General features: G+C 36.0%; 2 protein-coding genes across 3 annotated transcripts in view; one reads left to right on the plus strand and one right to left on the minus strand.

The window, feature by feature from the left end:
* LOC311296649 (uncharacterized protein) overlaps positions 1 to 22,860 on the plus strand; it is a 483,049-nt gene that overhangs the window by 405,054 nt on the left and 55,135 nt on the right. The gene's annotated exons all lie outside the window — the stretch shown is intronic.
* LOC311296656 (uncharacterized protein) lies at positions 393 to 17,156 on the minus strand. Of its 2 annotated transcripts, none has more exons than XM_084418539.1 (3): positions 16,936 to 17,142; positions 2,130 to 2,378; positions 393 to 1,804 (listed from the first exon to the last, which is right to left on the minus strand). In XM_084418539.1, the coding sequence occupies exons 2-3, from the start codon at positions 2,212 to 2,214 to the stop codon at positions 744 to 746; spliced, it is 1,146 nt and encodes a 381-aa protein (XP_084274665.1). In that variant the 5' UTR covers positions 2,215 to 2,378; positions 16,936 to 17,142; the 3' UTR covers positions 393 to 743. The 2 variants fall into 2 exon arrangements, with proteins under 2 accessions (XP_084274665.1, XP_084274666.1); XM_084418540.1 differs by lacking the exons at positions 393 to 1,804; positions 2,130 to 2,378 and adding exons at positions 10,483 to 12,006; positions 13,477 to 13,610 and having other exon boundaries at positions 16,936 to 17,156.

The following is a 22,860-nucleotide window of genomic DNA, read 5'->3' on the forward strand; positions in this document are numbered from 1 at the left end:
ATACGTTTACAACAAAGATGACTGCCGCTGGAGAATTGAGATGTGTAGATTCCGCCATCGCGACTCGCGTGTTATAGAAGATATCGACAGCGCACTCATTTTAAAAGAGGAACAGAGAACCGCGATCAAGTCATTTGTCGATCGGAAAGATGAATGAAGATCATAGGCTATGTCTCTTACTCCGTTGCTCTGATTGGTTGTAGGTCTATCCAATTGAGTGCAGAGGCATTTTCTTTCCAGTTTCGGTTGAAACACGCCTGTTAAACACAACCCAATGGAGCAGTAGACTCATATTCTGACTAGAATCTGAGTATGACGACGTCAGGCTAACTTACTGCAGCAGCTTAATGTCATTTTAAACCATCCGTAAATCAAGACAATCGACTATTTTTCAGTTTGTTTATTGACATTTTACAGTAAAAAAAAACAAACACATTTTACAGTGTCTATTATTTTCTAAGTACAGCCACTGATTCTAGTACAATCTGAACACAATAGTAAACATTAGTAAATAAGTTAATGACATGAATGTGTCTTATTCAAGCAGATTTTGCAATTATTACCTAATAGGAGAGATACAAATTATTGACACTGTAAGAATTGTTTTATGAAGCTTCAAACACCACTCTTTTCTAAGCATTTCACCAAATTCACAAAGTTAAAAATGATACTGTGCTTTTGGGAGCAACATTTTGTTCAACGCCATTTACTTGAATGTATTTGATATGAAAATAAAATGTTGCTCATTGTGACAACTTGTGATATTTCCTCAAGTGCCCAAGAAGGCTATTTGAATATCTAAAACTCCTCTCGCACTGAGTACAGTAGTACGGCATCTCTCCAGTGTGAACTCGCTCATGTGCTTTCAGGTTTCCAGACTGAGCAAAAGTCTTGTCACAATATGAGCACTTGTAAGGTTTTTCTCCAGTATGAATTCTTTGGTGCTGTTTCAGATGTTCAGCTCTAGTGAAGCTCATCCCACAGTCCAAACACACATTATCTTTCTCACCGGTGTGTGTTTTCTGGTGCCGTTTACAATGTTCCAGTCGTGAATAAGTCTCTCCACAAAATGAACATGCATAAGGCCTCTCGTTTGTGTGAATTATCTGGTGGTTGTTTAGATTTGATACCGAGTTAAAATCTTTACCACACTGATCACAGTTAAATGGCTTTTCTCCAGTGTGAACGCGCAGATGATACTTGAGATCAGTTTTACTTCTGAAACTCTTCTCACACTGATCACAGTTAAATGGCTTTTCTCCAGTGTGAACGTGCAGATGATACTTGAGTTCAGTTTTTCTTTTGAAACTCTTCCCACACTCAGTACAGTGATACGCCTTCTCTCCAGTATGAACTCGCTTGTGTATTTTCAGGTTTCCCGAATGAGTGAAACTCTTGTCACACTCAGTACAGTGATACGCCTTCTCTCCAGTATGAACTCGCTCATGTAATTTCAGGTTTCCCAAATGAGTGAAACTCTTCTCACACTGAGTACAGTGATACGGCTTCTCTCCAGTATGAAGTCGCTCATGTAATTTCAGGTTTCCAGACTGAGTGAAACTCTTGTCACAATATGAGCACTTGTAAGGTTTTTCTCCAGTATGAATCCTCTGATGCACATTCAGATGACTAGGTGAAGTAAAGCTCTTCCCACAGTCACAACACACATGATCTCTCACTTCATTATGTGTTTTCTTTCGCGGTTTACAATTTTCCGTCAGTGAAAAACTCTTTTGAGTTTTGATGTTGCCATGTTCCTCCTCAACGTCATATAGTTTGTGTCTTTGCTCCACCTCCATCTGGTCTAAAGTAAACACATTAGATTCAGTTGAAGGAGGATAAATGTGAAAATACAACTGAACCCTGATTCAATAGCAGAAAACAAGAGATCAGGGATTTTTATGAGTATCAAGTATCAGAACTTTAATCTGCCAAAGATTAGTTTGGTCACTGCCTTGTTAATACAATCAAATAGATGTTAGATTATAATAAATTCATGATGGTAGAGTTGCATTTTCTCTGTTATTATAATTATAGTGCTCATTATTTCACAGCCACTAGATCTGTTAGTGTTACTCTCTTAATGTTTCTCAGCAGTCAACAATGAAGAATCAAGAATGGACACCAACCTATTTGTTCCTCAGTATCTTCATGTTTTATTCTGGATGGTTCTGGATCCCTCATGTCTTCAATCTCCTCTTTAATAAACTCCATCTTTAACAGTCACACAGATTTCAGCTGCTACTCCTGGAGTTTGTCCTTCTCTTGTAGGATGATGGGAATATTCCCAGTATTTATTGGTGAATTGTTGTGGGAGGGGCTTCACTGCAGGTGTGAACTGTGGTCACTGTGTGATACTGACGCCCACAGGACCAGATCTAAAAAATAAAAATAAAAAGTAATTATATACTCAACTACTTTAATTACTCTGAAATTATGTGAACATATTTGCTGTAAAGAGTAAGGCTGTATATACAACTTCATATTTGTGTAACCCAGGATTTTAACTGTGTGTGTGTGTGTGTGTGTGTGTGTGTGTGTGTGTGTGTGTGTGTGTGTGTGTGTGTGTGTGTGTGTGTGTGTGTGTGTGTGTGTGTGTGTGTGTGTACACACCTGTTTTTCTATCCCGGTGGGGACTTCAACCTGAATGCACACAGACTCATGGGGACTCGTGGCACAGTGGGGACCTAAATAGAGGTCCCCATGGGTAAACAAGCTTATAAATCATACAGAATGAGTTTTTCTGGAAATGTAAAAATGCAGAAAGTTTCCTGTGATGGGTAGGTTTAGGGGTAGGGTTAGTGTAAGGAGACAGAATATACAGTTTGTACAGTATAAAAACCATTAAGTCTATGGAGAGTCCCCACAAAGATAGCAAACCAGGCGCGTGTGTGTGTGTGTGTGTGTGTGTGTGTGTGCGCGTGCGTATATATATATATATATATAAATAAATAAAAACACACATACATACATATATCATACAGTTGTCTTGCTAAATGTGATTTTACTTCACTGTTTTTGGCTTACAAATAACATAACATTTATTTTGTTTGTTTTTGATGTCATTTGTAAGCTGTCCCATGTTGTCTTACAGATGGGACATAATTAATAATTATTTTTCACTACCTCTACTTCCAGACATTGGAGATGTAATTATAGTGGCTAAAGTCATTTTCATCTTTTGGACTGGGAGACATCAGTGTTCATATCCTTGTTGTCATCTTGTATGAGATTTTAATCAGACAGTGCCAGCATTTTTACTTGTTCAAAACTTTGAGAAAAAAAAAAAAGTCCAAATTCAACAAGTTTGATTTAGATGTTTTATATTGAAACTTCTACTTTCTCTTATTTGTTAGCAAAGTAAATTCTAATTTCTCTCTTTTTTTGCAATTTACCTGGAGCTTAACTCAAGCGTGACAATCTCTCATGGAATTCTCTCTCTCACACAAAACCTGATTATCCTAAAAGGTTTGTTTAATTAGTATTGATAGTTTAACAAAAATGAAGAGCCATTATGTTTAACTGAGCTGCTGAAAGCTTCTTTGTCTCCAAAAGTTCCCTGTTTTCACCTCATTCTTCTGTAAATTGGCACATTAAGCTCATTTTATCGGTGTCAACAGGCTGAAACAAACTACAGCATAATCACCTTTGAATCGCGTTGCTTCTCTTGGGCGAAGTGAATCACAGTTTCACTGTTCCACAGCATGTGATTGGCTGTTTGAGACTGATATCAAACCTAAACTCACTATCAAAGCCTGAGTTGACAGAAAGTTGATGATCCATGGTACCAACCAAGCCTGATTGGATTGGTTTTGTCAACATGAAACTAATACTGTGACCCTGAGTTTGTTCAACCACCATCAGGCCAAGGTTCAAAGGGCTCACAAAGCTCAGTATAAGCATTCTCGGTCAACTCAGGTTTTAATACAGAGTTTGCAAAGCGTGTGCATCTGTAAGTGTGACACGTGCAGCAAACAGCCGATCACATGGAACATGGAGAGCGTCAATGTGATTCACTTCTCATGAGAGAGCCGGCACAATTCACTTTTCTGCTGAGGATTAAGAGATTGTGAAGACAAATTTCATGAAGTTAAATGCAATTAAAATTCAGGAATACACTTCTGCTGTAGCAAAAGGTAGAGAAGGCAACCAAAAGAAAATATCTGACTACATTAATGCAAGCGAATCAAACAAATAGGCCTAATAATTCTGTAACGGAGAGGCAGGGACAAAGCGGAGAGAGAATCCACATGCAAGCACTACTTTAATAACAATATAAACACATAATCCAGGGCAGACAAAGAAGCTCAGGACAGGAGCATGGTACAGCAAACAAGGACTTACAAACCACAAGAGAAACATAAGAGCCATTTATACACAAGCTAACAAGGGGGTGCGGTTGATTGTAATGGGAACACACAAGGGTAACCAAGGGAACTAACCAACATGAAAAACTACAAAACATGGCACAAGACAGGAAATAACACAAAAGTCCTCACCCAAGATGGGAACACAGGCTGAGATCGTGACAAATTCATAGGTTCACAAAGAGCTCATAAGAAAACACAAACACAACTAGTCTCTCCCATGTGAAGGCCTCCCTCCCCTCCCTTTACCTCTCTACAGATAAAGCGTCCCATACAGAAAAAAAAAAAAAATTGAAATATATTTTAGAGTGTCAAAAATATGTGGCATATATTCCAAATACATTGAAATTTATTTGCATTGTTGTTCACTTATATTTATCATTTTGAAATATATTCTGACATATAACAAAAATATATGATGTTAAGTGTGAAATATATTTACATTTATAACATGTAATGTAAAATATATGACAAAATACATGGTCATAAAATGTTTAGCTTGCTAAAGAAAATTCCTCTACCTTTTCCCCTATACACAACAGTAGGCTACCATATTTCACTACTGTATTATGACACACATGCAGCTATAATAAATACTGTACTTACATTTAAATGACTGCAGTGTAAAATGACAGATAGTTGCTTTCCTAGGACTATTAGGCCATATTAGGTGGCAAGTGCAATTATTAGATTTATTGTTGTTTTATTGACATCTTTCCTGAAGTCATTTAAATATTGAAAATATGCACAATATTTATGATGCAAGTATAGCAGTGACACTCCAACAGTGAAGTGCACTTAAACAATAGATAGAACTCAGTGTCTAACACTGCACACACACACTTAAATAACTGTATTCAATTCTGTAAAAATAGGGGGAAAAAACTCTGCATTCTGTGTGTTATTTCCTACATAAAATTGTAATTTTAGGCCAATAAAGTCAGTAAAGGGGCAGGCCTTAGGGCTTGTAACCGAAGGGTTGCCGGTTCGATCCCTGACCAGTAGGAAAAATGTGGGCGGAGGAAGTGGTAGAGCACTGCTCTCCCATGCCCACATCCATGGCTGAAGTGGTCTATCTAAAAAATGTTAACTTTTTAAATTTCAAAATATATTTCAAATGAAACAATTTGCAAAAGTTAAAACATATATGAACATATATGTAAACATATATGAAAATATACTTACATATATTTAACTAAAATATATTTATTGAGCCAATTTTGAATATTTGCATATATTCCAAAAATATATTTTGAAAATATTTTTCAAATATATTTCTTTTGTGTATGGGGTTGTTGGGATATTTCTGTTTCGCGTGGCTACGCGGAAGCGATAAAAATTCTGTATTATACATTTTAAGGCCAGACAAGTAGTTTGTTGAGGGTTGGTTTGTAGGGAAGGACTACACGCCTGCGCACATATATTCAAACGCGCATCCGTATAGAGCTGGTAAGTCCCGCCCCTTCCGTAAAACCCTGCTGGACCTCTAGGTTGAAAAATCGTCAATGCAAGTGAATGGGAGAAAATAATTATTTTCTGGTCCCGTTTGAATTGTGCCATGAATGTGAACATATGTTGTCTGTGAATTTATATAATCTTTCATGTTACGAGTTTGACAGTATATGGTATGATTCTTCGGCTAGCAGTTGTGGAAGAGACATAACGAGAAAGACTACATGTCGCCTATGTGACGTCACCCCATAAAGTTGACTTACCCGTGGTTTTCGCCAACCTCAACGATTTTGTCCTCTCCCTGAAAGAATGCGGTGAAGTGCACCAAAGACACAGTCATGTTTAGCGGGATCCGTGAGCTAGAGCCGTGTGAGAGTGGTGTTGACGTTTCAAACGCGCCGAAAGCAGCGAGAGTTGTAGTCCACAAAGTGCTCTCACACAAAGTCTAACCGTATCAAACTTCTACCCACTAAATTGTAGCATTCTTCACACGAAAGATTATATAAAAAAATTCACAGACAACACATGTTCACATTCATGGCACAATTCAAACGGGACCAGAAAATAATTATTTTCTCCCATTCACTTGCATTGACGATTTTTCAACCTAGAGGTCCAGCGGGGTTAGCGAAGGGGGCGGGACTTACCAGCTCTATAGACTGAACTCGTACTACGCATTGGTAATACGCATGTGCACGTCATCAGCACTGTGTTTTTAAAGTTTGCGAAGAGAGAACATAAGAGTTTTCATGTAAGTTAATAACTAATGATCGTTGCGTCGGAAGTGAATCAATCAAAACTAAATTTAGCTGGACAATAACTTTATTCTTGAGCTGCTATAAAGCCAAACCAATCTCTGTTACTTTAATTTCCTTTTATCACTGTAAAGCCGCTTTGGAACAATCTACATGTTAAAAGCGCTATATAAATGAAGATGACTTGACTTGATAACCCATAGGGTGCCATCACTCATTTGACCATCCCACGGAGTCTCATCTGTGCCTCGAGTACGCATTTATTGAGGGATATCAACATCTAGTCCAATACAACAGACCTTAATTTAATGATCACCAATTACAAAATGCAATTGCAGAACATAAATCGTGAGCTTTTCCAGATAGCAAATGACATATGGCACATTGTGGCCCACATCTCCCACATTCCTCTGGCCCACATACCGCACGGAATGACCTGAGTGTGGCTGGCAATAGTACACATATCCGTGCCTCATCTGGGCCAACTATGGCACATATGGCTCAGTTCTGGCTGTGGCAAAGGTCACATGGGCAACATCTAGGCCACACACAGCAAGCCACAACCCAGACTAAAACCGACTTGATGTGTGTGGGCCTGGGGTCTCATTTATAAAACTGTGCATAGGAACCTTACTAAAAGTGTACGTGCGCCTGAAAGCCAAAAATGGCGTACGCAAAAAAAAATTCGGATTTATAAAAACGTTCGTACGCCAGAACCTGCGCAGAATTCACTTTATAAATCCCAGTCAGCGGAAGATTGTGCGCACATGCGCCTCCACCCCGAAATAACCATATATGGAGCTTACAACGCCTAGTTTTACTATGCAGATCCTCATCTGCATATCATTTGCATATGATTATTCATCCACGTGATAACGTTTAACGGTACAAGACACATTACATTAATAATAATCAAGTAGTTGCCTAGCCTTGCCTTGTTTTTGAATACATAAATCAAATAGTGTAAAATACATTTCAGAGAAAGTTTTTCTCAATCTTTTCCACTGGCCGAATTGTATTTTTAATTGATATTTTTAATGGAAACAGATGGGCCTTGGGCATTATTTGCACGAAACTATTTTCTCAGACAGTCTGGTATTATCATGATAAGCAGTTATCTCTGTGGTTAAAACATTAAAACGGCACGCCACAGGAAGAGTGTTCAAAAACATCGCATCCACAACAAATATTTCTATTGACTGAATTTGAATATAAAAATGTTGTAACTTCTCAGTAATGATTTCATGTTTAAGTGCTTAACTCCATTAATTTGAATGGCATATTTAATCTAAATGTTTATATCAGAAGTAAAACAGTTTAAATCATTATTTGGTAACACTTTAAAATACGGATCCTTCGTTAATGAATAACTACACAGGAACAAATGAGTAACACAATATTAACAATCTAGTAACTACAGTTAACTAACAAGTAACTCTGATTAACGAGTTAGTAAGTAATAGCACACAGATTTAAGTGGTAGTTCACTATTAACTAATCAATAACTACTATTTTTTTTAATACTTCCCAGAGAACTACTGAATTTTTTACAGATTTAAGTGGTAGTTCACTAATAACTAATCAATAACTAAAAAATTTTAATACTTCCCAGAGAAATAATGAAAAAAATTCACAATTCATGCAAAACTTAATAACTAATGCAGGAAAAATTACTAGCACTAGATTAGCATTACTGCTAGATACTGTACACTAATTATCAATATGTAATAGCGTAGCAGACTTATGATTTGGGAAAGCTGTCAATAATTAGCCTATGCACTGCTGTCTTTTAGAGAACTATTCATAAACTAAATAATTTTTAAGAATTGTTTTTATAAATGCACTTGTCTGGAACATTTACCCTGTGGCCGATTTTCCGGCATTCCTCTGGACTGGCTTTGAATAACTAAACTCATCATGGTGAGTACTGGAACATACTGAGTCATCAGCCATCCAAATACCAGTTATTTTATTATTTAACCTACCTCTCAAAATTGTTTTTATGTATGTCTCTTTGTTCATATGTGTATATATATATATATATATATATATATATATATATATATATATATATATATATATATATATATATGTGTGTGTGTGTGTATATATATCCTGTGAATGATTAGATGATTATACCCTTTCGGGTTGGCTCTTCATTAGTAACTACAGCATGGAATCATGATAACTAGTAATGACTCAAGTGTTAATGCATACTTTTATAGGACTTACAAATTATTTGGATCCGTATTCTAAAGTGAAGATCATGTTAACTAACTAGTAATGACTCAAGTGTTACTACATACCTCTATAGGAACTACTAATTATTTGGATCCGTATTCTAAAGTGAAGATCATGTTAACTAACTAGTAATGACTCAAGTGTTACTACATACCTCTATAGGAACTACTAATTATTTGGATCCGTATTCTAAAGTGAAGATCATGTTAACTAACTAGTAATGACTCAAGTGTTACTACATACCTCTATAGGAACTACTAATTATTTGGATCCGTATTCTAAAGTGAAGATCATGTTAACTAACTAGTAATGACTCAAGTGTTACTACATACCCCTATTTGGATCCGTATTCTAAAGTGAAGATCATGTTAACTAACTAGTAATGACTCAAGTGTTACTACATACCCCTATTTGGATCCGTATTCTAAAGTGAAGATCATGTTAACTAACTAGTAATGACTCAAGTGTCTCAAATGACTCAAGCTATAATAAAATAACTGGTATTTGGATGGCTGATGACTCAGTATGTTCCAGTACTCACCATGATGAGTCTAGTTATTCAAAGCCAGTCCAGAGGAATGCCGGAAAATCGGCCACAGGGTAAGTGTTCCAGACAAGTGCATTTATAAAAACAATTCTTAAAAATTATTTAGTCTATGAATAGTTCTCTAAAAGACAGCAGTGCATAGGCTAATTATTGACAGCTTTCCCAAATCATAAGTCTGCTACGCTATTACATATTTATAATTAGTGTACAGTATCTAGCAGTAATGTTAATCTAGTGCTAGTAATTTGTCCTGCATTAGTTATTAATTAGTTTTGCATGAATTGTGAATTTTTTTCATTTTTTCTCTGGGAAGTATTGAAAAATAGTAGTTATTGATTAGTTATTAGTGAACTACCACTTAAATCTGTAAAAAAATTCAGTAGTTCTCTGTGAAGTATTAAAAAAAATTGTAGTTATTGATTAGTTAATAATGAACTACCACTTAAATCTGTGTGCTATTACTTACTAATTAGTTAATCAGAGTTACTTGTTAGTTAATTGTAGTTACTAGATTGTTAATATTGTGTTACTCATTTGTTCCTGTGTAGTTATTCATTAACGAAGGATCCGTATTTTAAAGTGTTACCCATTATTTTATTTATTTAAACTGTTATTTGCTCCAGTTTCACTAAACGGCCCAACGCGCTCGCTGGCGCGGACATTTAAGAAGGGATGGATATTTGCTTCAAGTGACAGGCTTGGTGAGTGAAATTATATTTGTATTATCTTTCTGTATATGTTTAATTTTCTTTAGATTTTCTGTCTAAAAGTGACCAAAAAGACACTTAACTCCAGCTCACCATCGGTGTCGCCAATTCCCTTTGTCTCCAGAATGTGCGTACGCACGGCTCAAAGTTTGCTTAAAGGTGCGCACATTCTCCCGTCAAGTTTGTTTTTTATAGATCACAACCTTTGCGTGGGAACTGGCGTACGTACGTTTCCAGCCCCGTTTTGTGCGTACGCACGCTTTATAAATGAGACCCCAGATACGGCCCATATGACCTTTTCCGCTACCAGAACTGAGCCATATATGCCATATTTAGCCCAGATATGTATGCAATCTACTCATACAGTGTGAGTTGGTATCCTTGCTGAAATCACACAGTGGGCTAAACCCAGAATAAAAGCAGTGTAGCGCAAGTTACCATAACACTAAACACAGCTAAAAACCAATCCACCTCCTTGAGCTAAAAAAAAAGAAAACAAAAAGAGCTTGCTCAAACTAATCTCATATTTACCTGGGTAACAATTGAATCAGCTTCATGCAACAGGCCAATGGTGATTCAGATAATAAATATTTTGCATTAACCTTGCATGATACAAATCAAAATTACACACGAGTAAATGCTGTTAAAAAAGTTTGTCTTTTAAATCCTTTATATTTGTACACACTTGCAACTTACTGATTTCATGGCATTCTAATCCATCTGTAAATTAAGAAACTTTATTGCAACTTTATTTTGCAATTTGTTTATTGTTTAACATTTTACAGCGTCTTATTTTCTAACCTCTGACTCTTGAACAATCAGAACAAAATATAGTAAACATTAGTAAATGCCATGACTTATGTCTCATTCAAGTAGATTTAGCAACTTTCTAAAGTAATTAAGAAAGAATTTAAATTATTGACACTGTACAATTTTTTTCTGGCATTTCAAACACCACTCTTTTAGTTCCTTAATCAAACTACAAACAAGCCTAGTTCTCCAAGCTTTTCACCAAAATCACAAAGTAGAACAAAACGATATTGTGCTTTTAGGAGCAACACCATATTTAGTTAATGTCACACAATTTACTTGAATGCATTTGACATGAAAATAAAATGTTGCTCATTGTGACAACTTCTTACAACATATCTTCATGTGAGTCAGAAGGCTTCTTTTATATCTAAAACTCTTCTTACACTGAGTACAGTACGGCTTCTCTGCAGTATGAGCTCGCTCGTGTGATTTCAGGTTTCCAGAGTGAGTGAAACTCTTGTCACAATATGAGCACTTGAAATATTTTTTCCCAGCATGAATTCTTTGGTGATTTTTCAGATGGTCAGCTCTAGTAAAGCTCTTCCCACAGTCCAAACACACATGATCTTTCTCCCCAGTGTGTTTTTTCTGATGTCGTTTACAATGATCCTGTCGTGTAAAAAACTCTCCACAAAATGAACATGGATAATAAGACTTCTCCTTTAAGTGAATTTTCAGGTGTTCTTTTAGACTTGCTGATAATTTAAAATCTTTACCACACTGATCACAGTTATATGGCTTTTCTCCAGTGTGAACGCGCAGATGATACTTGAGATCAGTTTTACTTCTGAAACTCTTCCCACACTGAGTGCAGTCGTACGGCTTCTCTCCAGTATGAACTCGCTCATGTAATTTCAGAGATCCAGACTGAGCAAAACACTTGTCACAATATGAGCACTTGTAAGGTCTTTCTCCAGTATGAATTCTTTGGTGCTGTTTCAGACCGACAGGTCTAGTAAAGCTCTTCCCACAGTCGAGGCACACATGATCTCTCACATCATTATGCGTTTTCTGCTGCTGTTTGAAATTTTCCTTCAATGAAAAACTGTTTTGAGCTTTGATGTTGCAATGTTCCTCCTCAACTTCATGTAGATTTTCACTTTGCTCTTTCACTTCCATCTGGCCTAAAATAAACATTCAGTAGTTAGAATCAGTTCAAGGAGGATAAATGTCAAAATTTAAAGTGAACCCTGATTTAATACAAGAAAACAAGAATTAGGTATCTTTCTGAGAATCAAGTATCAGATCTTAATGTGCCAAAGGTTAGTTTTGTCAATACAATCAAACAGATGTCATATTTTGCTGCCCTCTCCACTAACTTTCTCACTTTCTCACACACCCCTCACCTCACCACGAGGGGTGGAGGTACTGCTCCGCTCATCTCTAATTGGAAATTTGATCCTTTACCATCTCTGTGACAAGAGTCTATTTGAATTGCATTTTATTACAATCACCCGTCCTATTAAAATCCATTTTGTAGTCGTCTATTGTCCTCCAGGTCAGCTTGGCAGTTTCTTGCAGTTGGATGCGTTACTCTCATCCTTCCCTGAGGATGGTACTCCTCTCGTAGTTCTTGGAGACTTCAAAATCCACCAGGAAAAGGCTGCTGATTTCCACACTCTGCCGCCTTGTTTGACCTCAAACGAGTATCTACTGCAGCTGCCAGCTACTCACAAATCAGGTAACCAATTGGACCTTATTTACACGCACTACTGCTCCACTGACCATTCGTTGGTCACTCCACTGCACACCTCAAATCACTTCCTCTTAACCTCAACCTGCCTCAGGACACAACACAGACTCCTCCACAGGTCACCTTTCGCGTAACCAATGCTCACCCTCCTACCCATCCTCTTTGGTCTCAACACTAGAGACTAACAGTGCAACCGATACTCTTTTCTCCACTCTAACACCTTGCTTTGATAACTTCTGCCCCCTTTAATCCAGCCCGTGGAGAGAAGAGAAGAGAGCACACGTCATCCCTCTCCTGACAAAATTGCACTAGTTGCTAATTGCCACTCGCATCAAATTCAAGGCACTGATGCTTGAACAACCACTGGCTCTGCTCCCTTTAACCTCATTACTCCAGACTTGCGTGCCATCCAGAAGCTTGCATTCTGCAAGTAGACAGCACCTCGTGGTGCCATCCCAGAGAGGCACAAAATCACTTTCATGGACCTTGACTTGGACTGTTCCCTGCTGGTAGAATGATTTGCCTAACTCAACCAGAGCTGCTAAGTCCGTAGCCATTTTCAAGAAACGGCTGAAGACGCATCTTTTTCACCAACACTTAATCCATTAATTAGCTAACAATTCTATACATTTTTTTTTTTTTTTTACTGCATTTAAACTGGGAAGAGTCACAAGCACTTGCATATTGTTGTCCTATTATTAGTTTTATTGATTTCAATTGCTCTCCTCATTTGTAAATCGCTTTGGATAAGACAAGTATAAACAAGTTTATGATCAATATGTTGCATTCTCTATTATAATTATAGGGCTCATCATTTCAGAGCCACAATATCTGTTTATCTAAAGCTTTGTTACCTTAATGTTTCACAGCAGTAAACAATCGAGAATAAATGGACACCAACCTGTTTGTTCCTCAGTATCTTCATGTTTTATTCTGGATGGTTCTAGATCACCCATGTCTTCAATCTCCTCTTTAATAAATTCAGGGCTTAAAGTTTTCCGGCAGCGTGCCGGTTCTCCGGCATGCCGCGTTTGGCTGCGAAAAAAAAAGTTGATAATAACTTGTTGATATCACGTTCAATTCATGAGTTTGCCTACCAATGGTATGAGAGGAACACAGCTTTCACTCTCAACCAAACTAACATTACAAGCCAATCAGAAGTAGAATGGGACAGGTCTTGGAAAAAGTGGGGTTGAGACCCAGCTGCAACCGAGTCCTAAGCATAGAAGCCGGAGCGGAGACGTCAAGTTGGAGAGCAAACTGGGGAAGACGTCCTAATTGATAAAGGACTTATATAAATAAATGCCGCTGGGCGTGGATAAAAGAAATAGGCAGAGACGGCAAGCCTTTGGTAACAATAGCTGGTGCAAGAAAGTAAGAGAATTAGGTGCTTGCTTCTGCACGTTGTGCTCAAGAAAGCTAATGCATGCAACTAGCAGTAAAAAAAAAAAAAGTGCTACCATGTCAGTAGTTAGACCCCGGTCATAGAACAGCTGTCCATGCACTCCAACACACAACACGATTAACAGGAGCAGGGCCGTTTGAAGGAATTTGGGGGCCCCAAGCAAAATGGACATGGAGGGGCCCCTCTCACGGAGCAGTACTGGAGAGTGATAGCGCTGTCTCACTGTGGTGGTTTGTTTACAGTGGTTGATACTGTTTGACGAGGGCAGATACACAACCTAAACGACCGTGCGGCCATCGGCAGCTGCCTACCTCATTGCGACGGCTCTGACCGGGAGCAACAACCACACCTGACGTACCGGCGTCAATGACTGACCATGTTTGTGACTTGAAAATACCCACATTCATTGCAGAACATGATTTATTCACAAATTCACAATTCTCAACTGGTTGTAAATCTGTGTAAAAACAAAATAGCTGAAGACAAAAATGCTTTGACAATGCTGATTTTTCCCTTTCAAATCAGCTTGCTATGCAAATACACAAAAGCTAAAAAACTGCATGTTTTCACTAATTTCAACTCTAGGTTTCTGTTACTGCATTTATGTTTTTTTTCTGTTAATTTCCTAGCATTTAATTTACCATTTTCAGAAATTTCATGTTTTAGATTGTAGGTCATCTTGTACCATGTCAAGGACAAAGCTAACCAGCAAAACTTGAGATCAAAAGTATCCTAAATGTTACATGTGTTTGCACCATATTGTAGTGAGCCTTTCTTGGTATTGCGGTTTCAATAGCCCACCACAATCTGTAGCCTAAGCCTAGCTGTCAAGAGCTAATGGTAATGGAAGATACATTACTAGAAGGGCTGGGATGATACACATATCTCCCGATTCGATACTACCACGATACTTGGGTATCATACAAAAATCATTTAGAAAATAATGTTCTTTTTTGTGCCAAATAATCACAGGAATTAATTACATTTTAAAATATATTCAAATAAAAGTTATTTTAAATTGTAATAATATTTCACAATATTACTTTATTTTTGTTGGATTTCTAATCAAATAAATGCAGCCTTGGTGAGCCGAAGACATAATTTAGAAACAGCAATAAAGTCATTATGCAAATCAACAGCCCTTTATCTCCAGATCAAGTATTATAATGGGAATATATCAGTTTGGAAAGAGTTTTACCGTGCTGACAGACTGTCTGTCGTAATTACGGTAAAACTCACGGTAACTCATGGTAAAATGACTTTGAGTAGGCTATATTGTACGAAAACTTAGCCTAATTGGTGCTTGTCTATTTCTTTTGGTCCATGACTCCCCCTTGTGCCGTAGGCCTATAAAAGAGCTCAATAATCGCAATTGTCTGAAACAACCTTGATTATATCAAATAACCGCGATCAGGGCTGCGTTCTCCGAAACTACCTTAACGCTACGTCGTTCTTAAGTTGTACCTTATCGTTAATACGTGGTTTCCGAAACCTTCTTAGTTAAGTATACCTTCTGTAAGTCATACGTTCGTAAGGTTGGTCTGGAGCGCTCTTAGCTATACCTTATCGCTGCTGACGGTTCATACCGCTAGTGGCCACCACTACGCAAAAAGCTTTTTTACATCGCAGTTTAATTACACATAGAAAATTTTATATGAACATTTAATATAAAATCTGATTTAGTATTAAAATGACATTTTTACTTTACTTTAAAATTTTACACATAAAATACTTAAGTTGTTATAGCCTACACCCAGTGTAAGTGTTTTCATTATTAAAGTTTCCATACACTAATGGTTGTTAGCTTTTTTAATTACTATCCTACATCAGCTGGCGAACCATTTGACAGAAAAGGCTTAGGAGTCTATAAAGAAAGATGAGTTTACACAAACTTTATAGTTTTAAATCAAAGACGGCGCCGTCCGCGGAGCCAGTTAGTGTATGTCAACTACATGGCTGGTGGATAATCAGCATACGTTGTGGAGAACATTAACACACTTATGGCCGTAAGGGTTTGGGATTGCACACTTGCTAAATTATAAACACATACTCATATTTATTTCTGCATGTACATATTTCAATGAGCCCCGATAAATGCAGTTTGTACTATTTCTTTATAAAGAACATTGTTTTCTCAATACTTTACCTATACCGCTGTGAAGGAAAGAGCGCACAATCGATCATCGAGGCATCGATATCAACCTATTCAGCGCCTCCACCATGGACAGCACCTGCTAAGGTCGAACTTAAGAAGGTTTACCTTAAGCAACATCCTAAGGTATAGTTCGGAGAACACACGTAGGAAAGGTATACCTGTAGTTAAGGTGTACCTTTTGAGTCTTCGTAGCGCACTAAGAGACAACGTTATCGGAGAACGCACCCCAGATCATTATTTAAATAACGTGACAGGCCTAACGGTAAATTATAAATAGGCTAAATAAAGTTATGAAATTTCATTTTGCCCTCAGTCAAAACGATTAGCCAGGGAACAAATTATAGATTTATAATTTTATAAAATATAGATTCATGAGACCAAAGATATAGATATACACAAGACAAATTATATCTCATGTTTAATCACTACAGAGACATCAGAGCCAGCGGCAAACGCCAGAAGGACTACTAGCTGAGGAAAGGCTGACCCAGTCTAATCTCAGTCTAATGGTCATTCTGACTCAAAGATTCTATTAATTCGTTCTAATAGGGCTTTTTTTTTTTTTTTTTTTTAAAGTGTAGCAACACAGGCGGGATTTGGGGAGGGAAATGGGGTGTAATCGCAAATCTGTTTTGAATCTAATGAATAGGACAATAACATGTTAAGTTTGGCTGTACTTTATCTAATTATAGCCTGCGATTTAGTTCGTTTAATTTAATTTTTTAATTCTTACATTAAAAACTTATTCAATATTGACACTAAACCTGAGCACATAATGTTAATAATCAGTAGTTAAATACCTCATCTCTCAAGCTGGATCATGTCAAACAATGTAAATCGGGATCATCTCTGGCGTGTGGCAACAAAATACAGACTGAAGATATCCAGCGAAAATACGAAGTGTCCTTCATTCAAACTCTTACACGATCGTTACTGCCTCGTCGATTAATATCAACTTGAACTGAGACCTGTTAAAGACGCTAAGAAAAGCGGGGATTAAACTCCAACACCTGACTTGAATGAACCTAAGGGGCTAAAGCGGTTTCATAAAAGGTGATTGAAGTTCACACAATCCCACTAATTTGATCCAGGTTTATCTAGTCTGGATAATTGCGTTTCTTAAGCAGCACTATAGGTCGATCATGGATCAAATCGATCCACCACAGCAAACAGCATCTATTTTTTGCTGTTTTATGCGTTTGAGACATGTTTTTTTTTTCTCTCTCCTCAGTGCAAACTTAATTTTGACAGGTATATATTGTCTATCTGTAAATGAGGGAAAGTCGTGCAAATATTTACATTTTGCTGCTAAACTTCACGTTGAACGAGCGCTGCTGCACGCCAAATAGGAGCGCAATATTTCTGACTAAAATATACATTTTGCTTGAAAAATGAATATGCGCTATTTTTAAGACCAGAAATATCTTCTAACTATAATCATTTATCTATAGGATGTTGGATAAGTTGCGGTGAACTTATAAGTTCATTACATTTTATACTTGTAAAATCATTTTAATACAAAAATCGAGGTTGCCTAATTCAGGGAAGAATATTTTAAGTAACCAAATATAATAAAGACACAAAATATAGTTTTGGGACCTATATGCTACTTAATAAAGATTAAAAATGAATAAAGTATTAAATAGATTAATGAAGTATTTAGAATATTGAGAATTACAGCTTTTAAAGCATTTTCTATTTATTTTTGGGAAAAAAAGAAAGAATCCCCCGTTTTAAATGATTGGTTAGGTTTAGTTTATAAAGTACACCATGGAGAGGATAACATGAAATTAAGAGCAAAAGTATACATTTTGAAAAGATATGGGCAACTCTAAAATCAAAGAATATTCTATAAAATAAAGGAATACATATCATGAATTATCTTTTTATATAACCCTTTTAATTCTAGTTATTTTATTTATTTACTTATTTAATATTGTTATTATTTGATATTTAAATAATATTACTTGAATAAATTATTAGTAATTATATGTCATTATAAGAGTTTGGTATACATGTGAATATTTAATTTTTATTAATATTTATTTATATATTTGTTTTAGTTTAGTTTTTTTTTTTTCATATGTAAAAGTGTCTAACTATGTGCTTATGTTGTTTATGTGTTGGTGGGTATGGAAAAAAGAAAGGAAAAAGTAGAAGGAAAAATAAGGAATAAATATTGGGTGAAAGTCTTTAAAGGAACTGTCCATATAATTATGTTAAATGTGTTTGAACTGAAAGACATAGTAAAGTCCATAATGTATATATATATGCTCAAATATTTGTCATTTGGATATTAGATGTGCCTTATTTAGAATTTTAAACCTACAAGGCTTAAGTGTATTTTAGCAATAACTGTAAAGTGACTATTGTAATGGAGTAATCAAATGTAGGCTAATATACTGTATTACTAAGCTCAGCTTCATCTTACCAGTTAAAATGTATACTGTGCTTTTGTATTCATTTATTTTTAATTTTGTGATTTTAACTTCTGCTTTAAGTTTTTTTTTTTTTTTTTTATGTTCTAATGTAGGCTACTTCTAATAACCATAAAAAAAATTACTACACCTGCCAAACAATGTATTCATAAATCTTTAAAACAATCTAATTAAATCTTGGGCACAAAACATTCAGCTAGTAAGAAAAGAAAACCTGTAGTGTGTGTGTGTGTTTGTGTGTGTGTGTATATATATATATATATATATATATATATATATATATATATATATATATATATATATATATATAAACAAATTTAAATAAACTTTTATGTACAATATAATTGAACGCGTTTGTAGGTCTATATTGTCTAATTTATCATTGCAGCCTTGTTTAAGTATAGATTTCCTGTATACTGTATATTTCTTTTTGGACAGATAGTGGTTAATAAAGTAATAAAATAATGGTATGAGAGAGTGTCAGTGGTAATATCATTGTGTTCCTGATGATCAGTGTTAGAGGAACGGTGTAACAACTCAGGATTAACCAGTTAACCTGCCCTGGACCAGGCTAGTTTCCCAGCATAAGTTGCCAGAGTAACTGATTTCAAACTATTTTAAGTTTGCTTTATAAAACAGAATCAACTGACTATAAGTCTGACTAACCAATATAAGCCTGGCTTGTATTTTTATCTTGTCTTATGGAACAGCCCTCAGGTCTTCAAGTTCAAACTTTCAGCGCTTGTGTCTCTCTCTCTCTTCTTCTTCTTTTTATTGGAGACTCGCATTCTTAAATAAAGCATTACCGGCACCATCTACTGTGGGTTACGGATCAGAGACACTGTCCCTTCTCTCCCCAGCCCAGAAAAAAAACATAATAATAAAAGTATTCAAAAAATTAAATTATATATATATATATTTATTACTTTTTGCCAATATTCTTTCAATTAACCAAGTTCTATTCAGAAATGACGTATTAACACTATCCCCTCTTACTGGATTCAAAAGCTTCTTTAAGGTTACATTTTGTTCTCCTTTCTTCTGTAATTCATCGGTCAGTTTATTTCTTTTCTGTATATATCTGTTACACTGCATTAATACATGTTCCACGGTTTCTCTGACTCCACACCAACCACACAATCCTGTAAGATATTTCCCTATTATTGTTGAATTAAGTCCTGTATGTCCCAGTCTGAGTCTAGATAAAAACAATCTTCTTCTTTCCTGAATTCCTTCTTCTTCCTAATGGTTGTATTAAATTTAGATGCCTATCATTTTGTTCATTATCCCAATAATTATGCTGATCTATAAGCCATACATCCTCTAGTTTTGCTCTTATCATTGTTGAATAAATGGTTTTCAGTGCCAGAATACCAGATTAAATTCACAAACTCATAACAATTTTTAAAATCTTCTTATATTTCTCCTCCATCTTATTTATGCGAGTACCCTGTGTCATTTTTGTGTCAAACCACATTCCAAGAAATCTTATCACTTAAACTTCTTATTATATAACTTTAGATTTATATTTCTACTTATCTTTTTATTTGTAAGGAAAATATATTTGGTTTTTCCCCACAGAATTTAATTCCCCATTTATAAGACCATTTCATGTGTCTTTCTTCTGCACATCCTCTACTTCTTCTTTTGGATTTATATGGTAAAAGATCTTTAGTGGGTTACTGACACCTACTGGATGTTTACATGCACTAATTTAGTAATACATCCCATTCTATTTCAAATTCTGAAATCTCTGTTTATATTAACCCTAAACTTTACCATTCAGTTATGTTAATGGAGGATGTTTTCAACTAAATTGTAAATTGCCACATTAAGATCATTTCATTGGTGTCAACAGGCTGAAACAAACTACAGCATCATCACCTTTAACTTGTCTTTGCTCTTTCATCGCCATCTGGTCTGAAATAAACATATTAAAGAGTTAAATCAGTTTAAGGAGGATAAATGTGGATATTCAAACCTGATTTAATAACAGAAAACAAGAGATCAGGTATCTTTCTATCAAATATCAGATCTTTGATGTGCAAAAAGTTAGTTCTAGCATTCAATACAGTCAAAATGTGAATAACATCTGCTGTACAAGATTATGATCTAAGTGCATTTACGTCATATATCCCTAGAATATTTGCTTATTTTTCAAAGCTCTTATGATCTATTATCTAACAATACAATGTAAACTAAGCCAAACTGCCAGTGATCATCATGTATTTAGCCATGATTTATATATATATATATATACAGTGCCCTCCACAATTAATGGCACCCCTGGTAAATATGATCAAAACTGGCTGTAAAAAATAAATCTGCATCGTTTTTGCAAAATTCTAACCTTTCATTTAAGTAAAAGAATTGAATGTGGGGGGGAAATCAGATTATGAAATAAATGTTTTTCTCCAAAACACGTTGGCCACAATTATTGGCACCCTTTTATTAAATACTTTTTGCAATCTCCTTTTGACAAGATAACAGCTCTGAGTCTTCTTCTATAATGCCTGATGAGTTTGGAGAACACCTGACAAGAGATCAGAGACCATTCCTCCATACAGAATCTCTCCAGATCCTTCAGATTCCCAGATCCATGTTTGTGCTTCTTCTCTTCAGTTCACTCCACTCATCAGGTCAGGGGACTGAGACGGTCATGGCAGAAGCTTCATTTTGTGCTCCCTAACACATTTTTGTGTTGATTTTGATGTTTGTTTTGGACCGTTGTCCTGATGGAAGATCCAACCACGGCCCATTATAAGATTTCTAGCAGAAGGCGTCAGGTTTTGATTTTTTTATCTGTTGATATTTGATAGAATCCACGATGCCATGTATCTGAACAAGAAGTCCAGGACCTCCAGCAGAAAAATATGCCCACAAAATTAAAGATCCAACAGTATATTAAATTGTACACATGGGGTACTTTTTATCCTTGTGTTCACCAAACCCATCTAGTGTGTTTGCTGCCAAAAAGCTCTTTTTTTAGTCTCATCTGACCACAGAACCCTGTGCCGTTTGAAGTTCCAGTCATGTCTGACAATTAAATTTGCTGGAGTTTGTTTCTGGAGGAGCGAGGAGGATTTTTCTTGAAACCCTCCCAAACAACATGTGGGGATGTAGGTTTTTTTTTTTTTTTTTTTTTTTTTTGGCTTTCTGACCCCAAGACTCAACTAATCTCTGCAATTCTCCATCTGTGATCCTTGAAGAGTCTTTGGCCACTCAAACTTTCATCCTCGCCGTGCATTAAGACAGTATAGACACACGTCCTCTTCCTGGCAGATTTGTAACGTCTTTAGTTGATTGGAACTTCTTAATTATTGCCCTGATGGTCAAAATGGGGATTTTCAATTCTTTAGCTATTGTCTTACAGCCATTTTCTATTTTGTGAAGCTCAACAATCTTTTGCTATACATCAGAACTATATTCTGTGGTTTTACTCATTGTGATGGATGATTAAGGGGATTTGGCCTTTGTGTTTCCTCATATTTAAACTCCTGTGAAACACGAAGTCATAGCTGGACAGTTTCATGTTCCTAGTCACCCTGGTGTACTAAAAAAGGTCAATATTAATGGGAATATACTTCAGAGATATTTTACTCGTAAAAAATTCTAGGGGTGCCAATAATTGTGGCCAACGTGTTTTGGAGAAAAACATTTATTTCATAATGTGATTTCCCCCCACTTTCAAATATTTTACTTCAATGAAAGGTTAGAATTTTGCACATTTTTTGAATGAAAGATCAAAAGGATAAACGATGCAGATTTATTTTTTACAGCCAGTTTTGATCATATTTACCAGGGGTGCCATTAATTGTGGAGGGCACTGTATATATAAATGCAGGTTGCGTAAAAGGTAAACATAATTAAACAATATAATCTGGTTTCATGATACAAATCAAATTACACACCAGTGAATGTTGTCCAAAAAAATTGTCTTTTAAATCCTTGTACACACTTGGAACTTACTGGATCAGATTTAATGGCATTTTAATCCATCTGTAAATCAAGAAAACAATCAACTTAACATTTTACAGCTTCTATTATTTTCTAACTACAGCCACGACTCTTTACAATCAGAAACAATATAGTAAACATTGGCAAATAAATAAATAATGACAGCAATTACCAAGTTGGAGATATACAAATATTTTTTTACACTGTTATTGCAGACATCCTGCTGACTACGGCACAATGTTAGATCGGATGGATCTCCATGTCAGAAATATCAGATCCGACTCCGGCCGTTAAATCCTGTCAGATGATAGTTGTTTTGTCTGGTGTCCA

The sequence above is a fragment of the Rutilus rutilus genome (genome assembly GCF_951802725.1).
Source record: "Rutilus rutilus genome assembly, chromosome: 9".
In the NCBI taxonomy this organism is placed as follows: Eukaryota; Metazoa; Chordata; class Actinopteri; order Cypriniformes; family Leuciscidae; genus Rutilus; species Rutilus rutilus.

What these genes read in the sequence shown, in the direction of transcription:
- LOC311296656 (XM_084418539.1), bottom strand. Translation starts at nt 2,214, where the DNA reads ATGGAGTTTATTAAAGAGGAGATTGAAGACATGAGGGATCCAGAACCA. An exon ending in AGATACTGAGGAACAAATAG is followed by an intron (nt 1,805 to 2,129) that starts GTTGGTGTCCAT and finishes TGTTTACTTTAG; the next exon opens with ACCAGATGGAGGTGGAGCAA.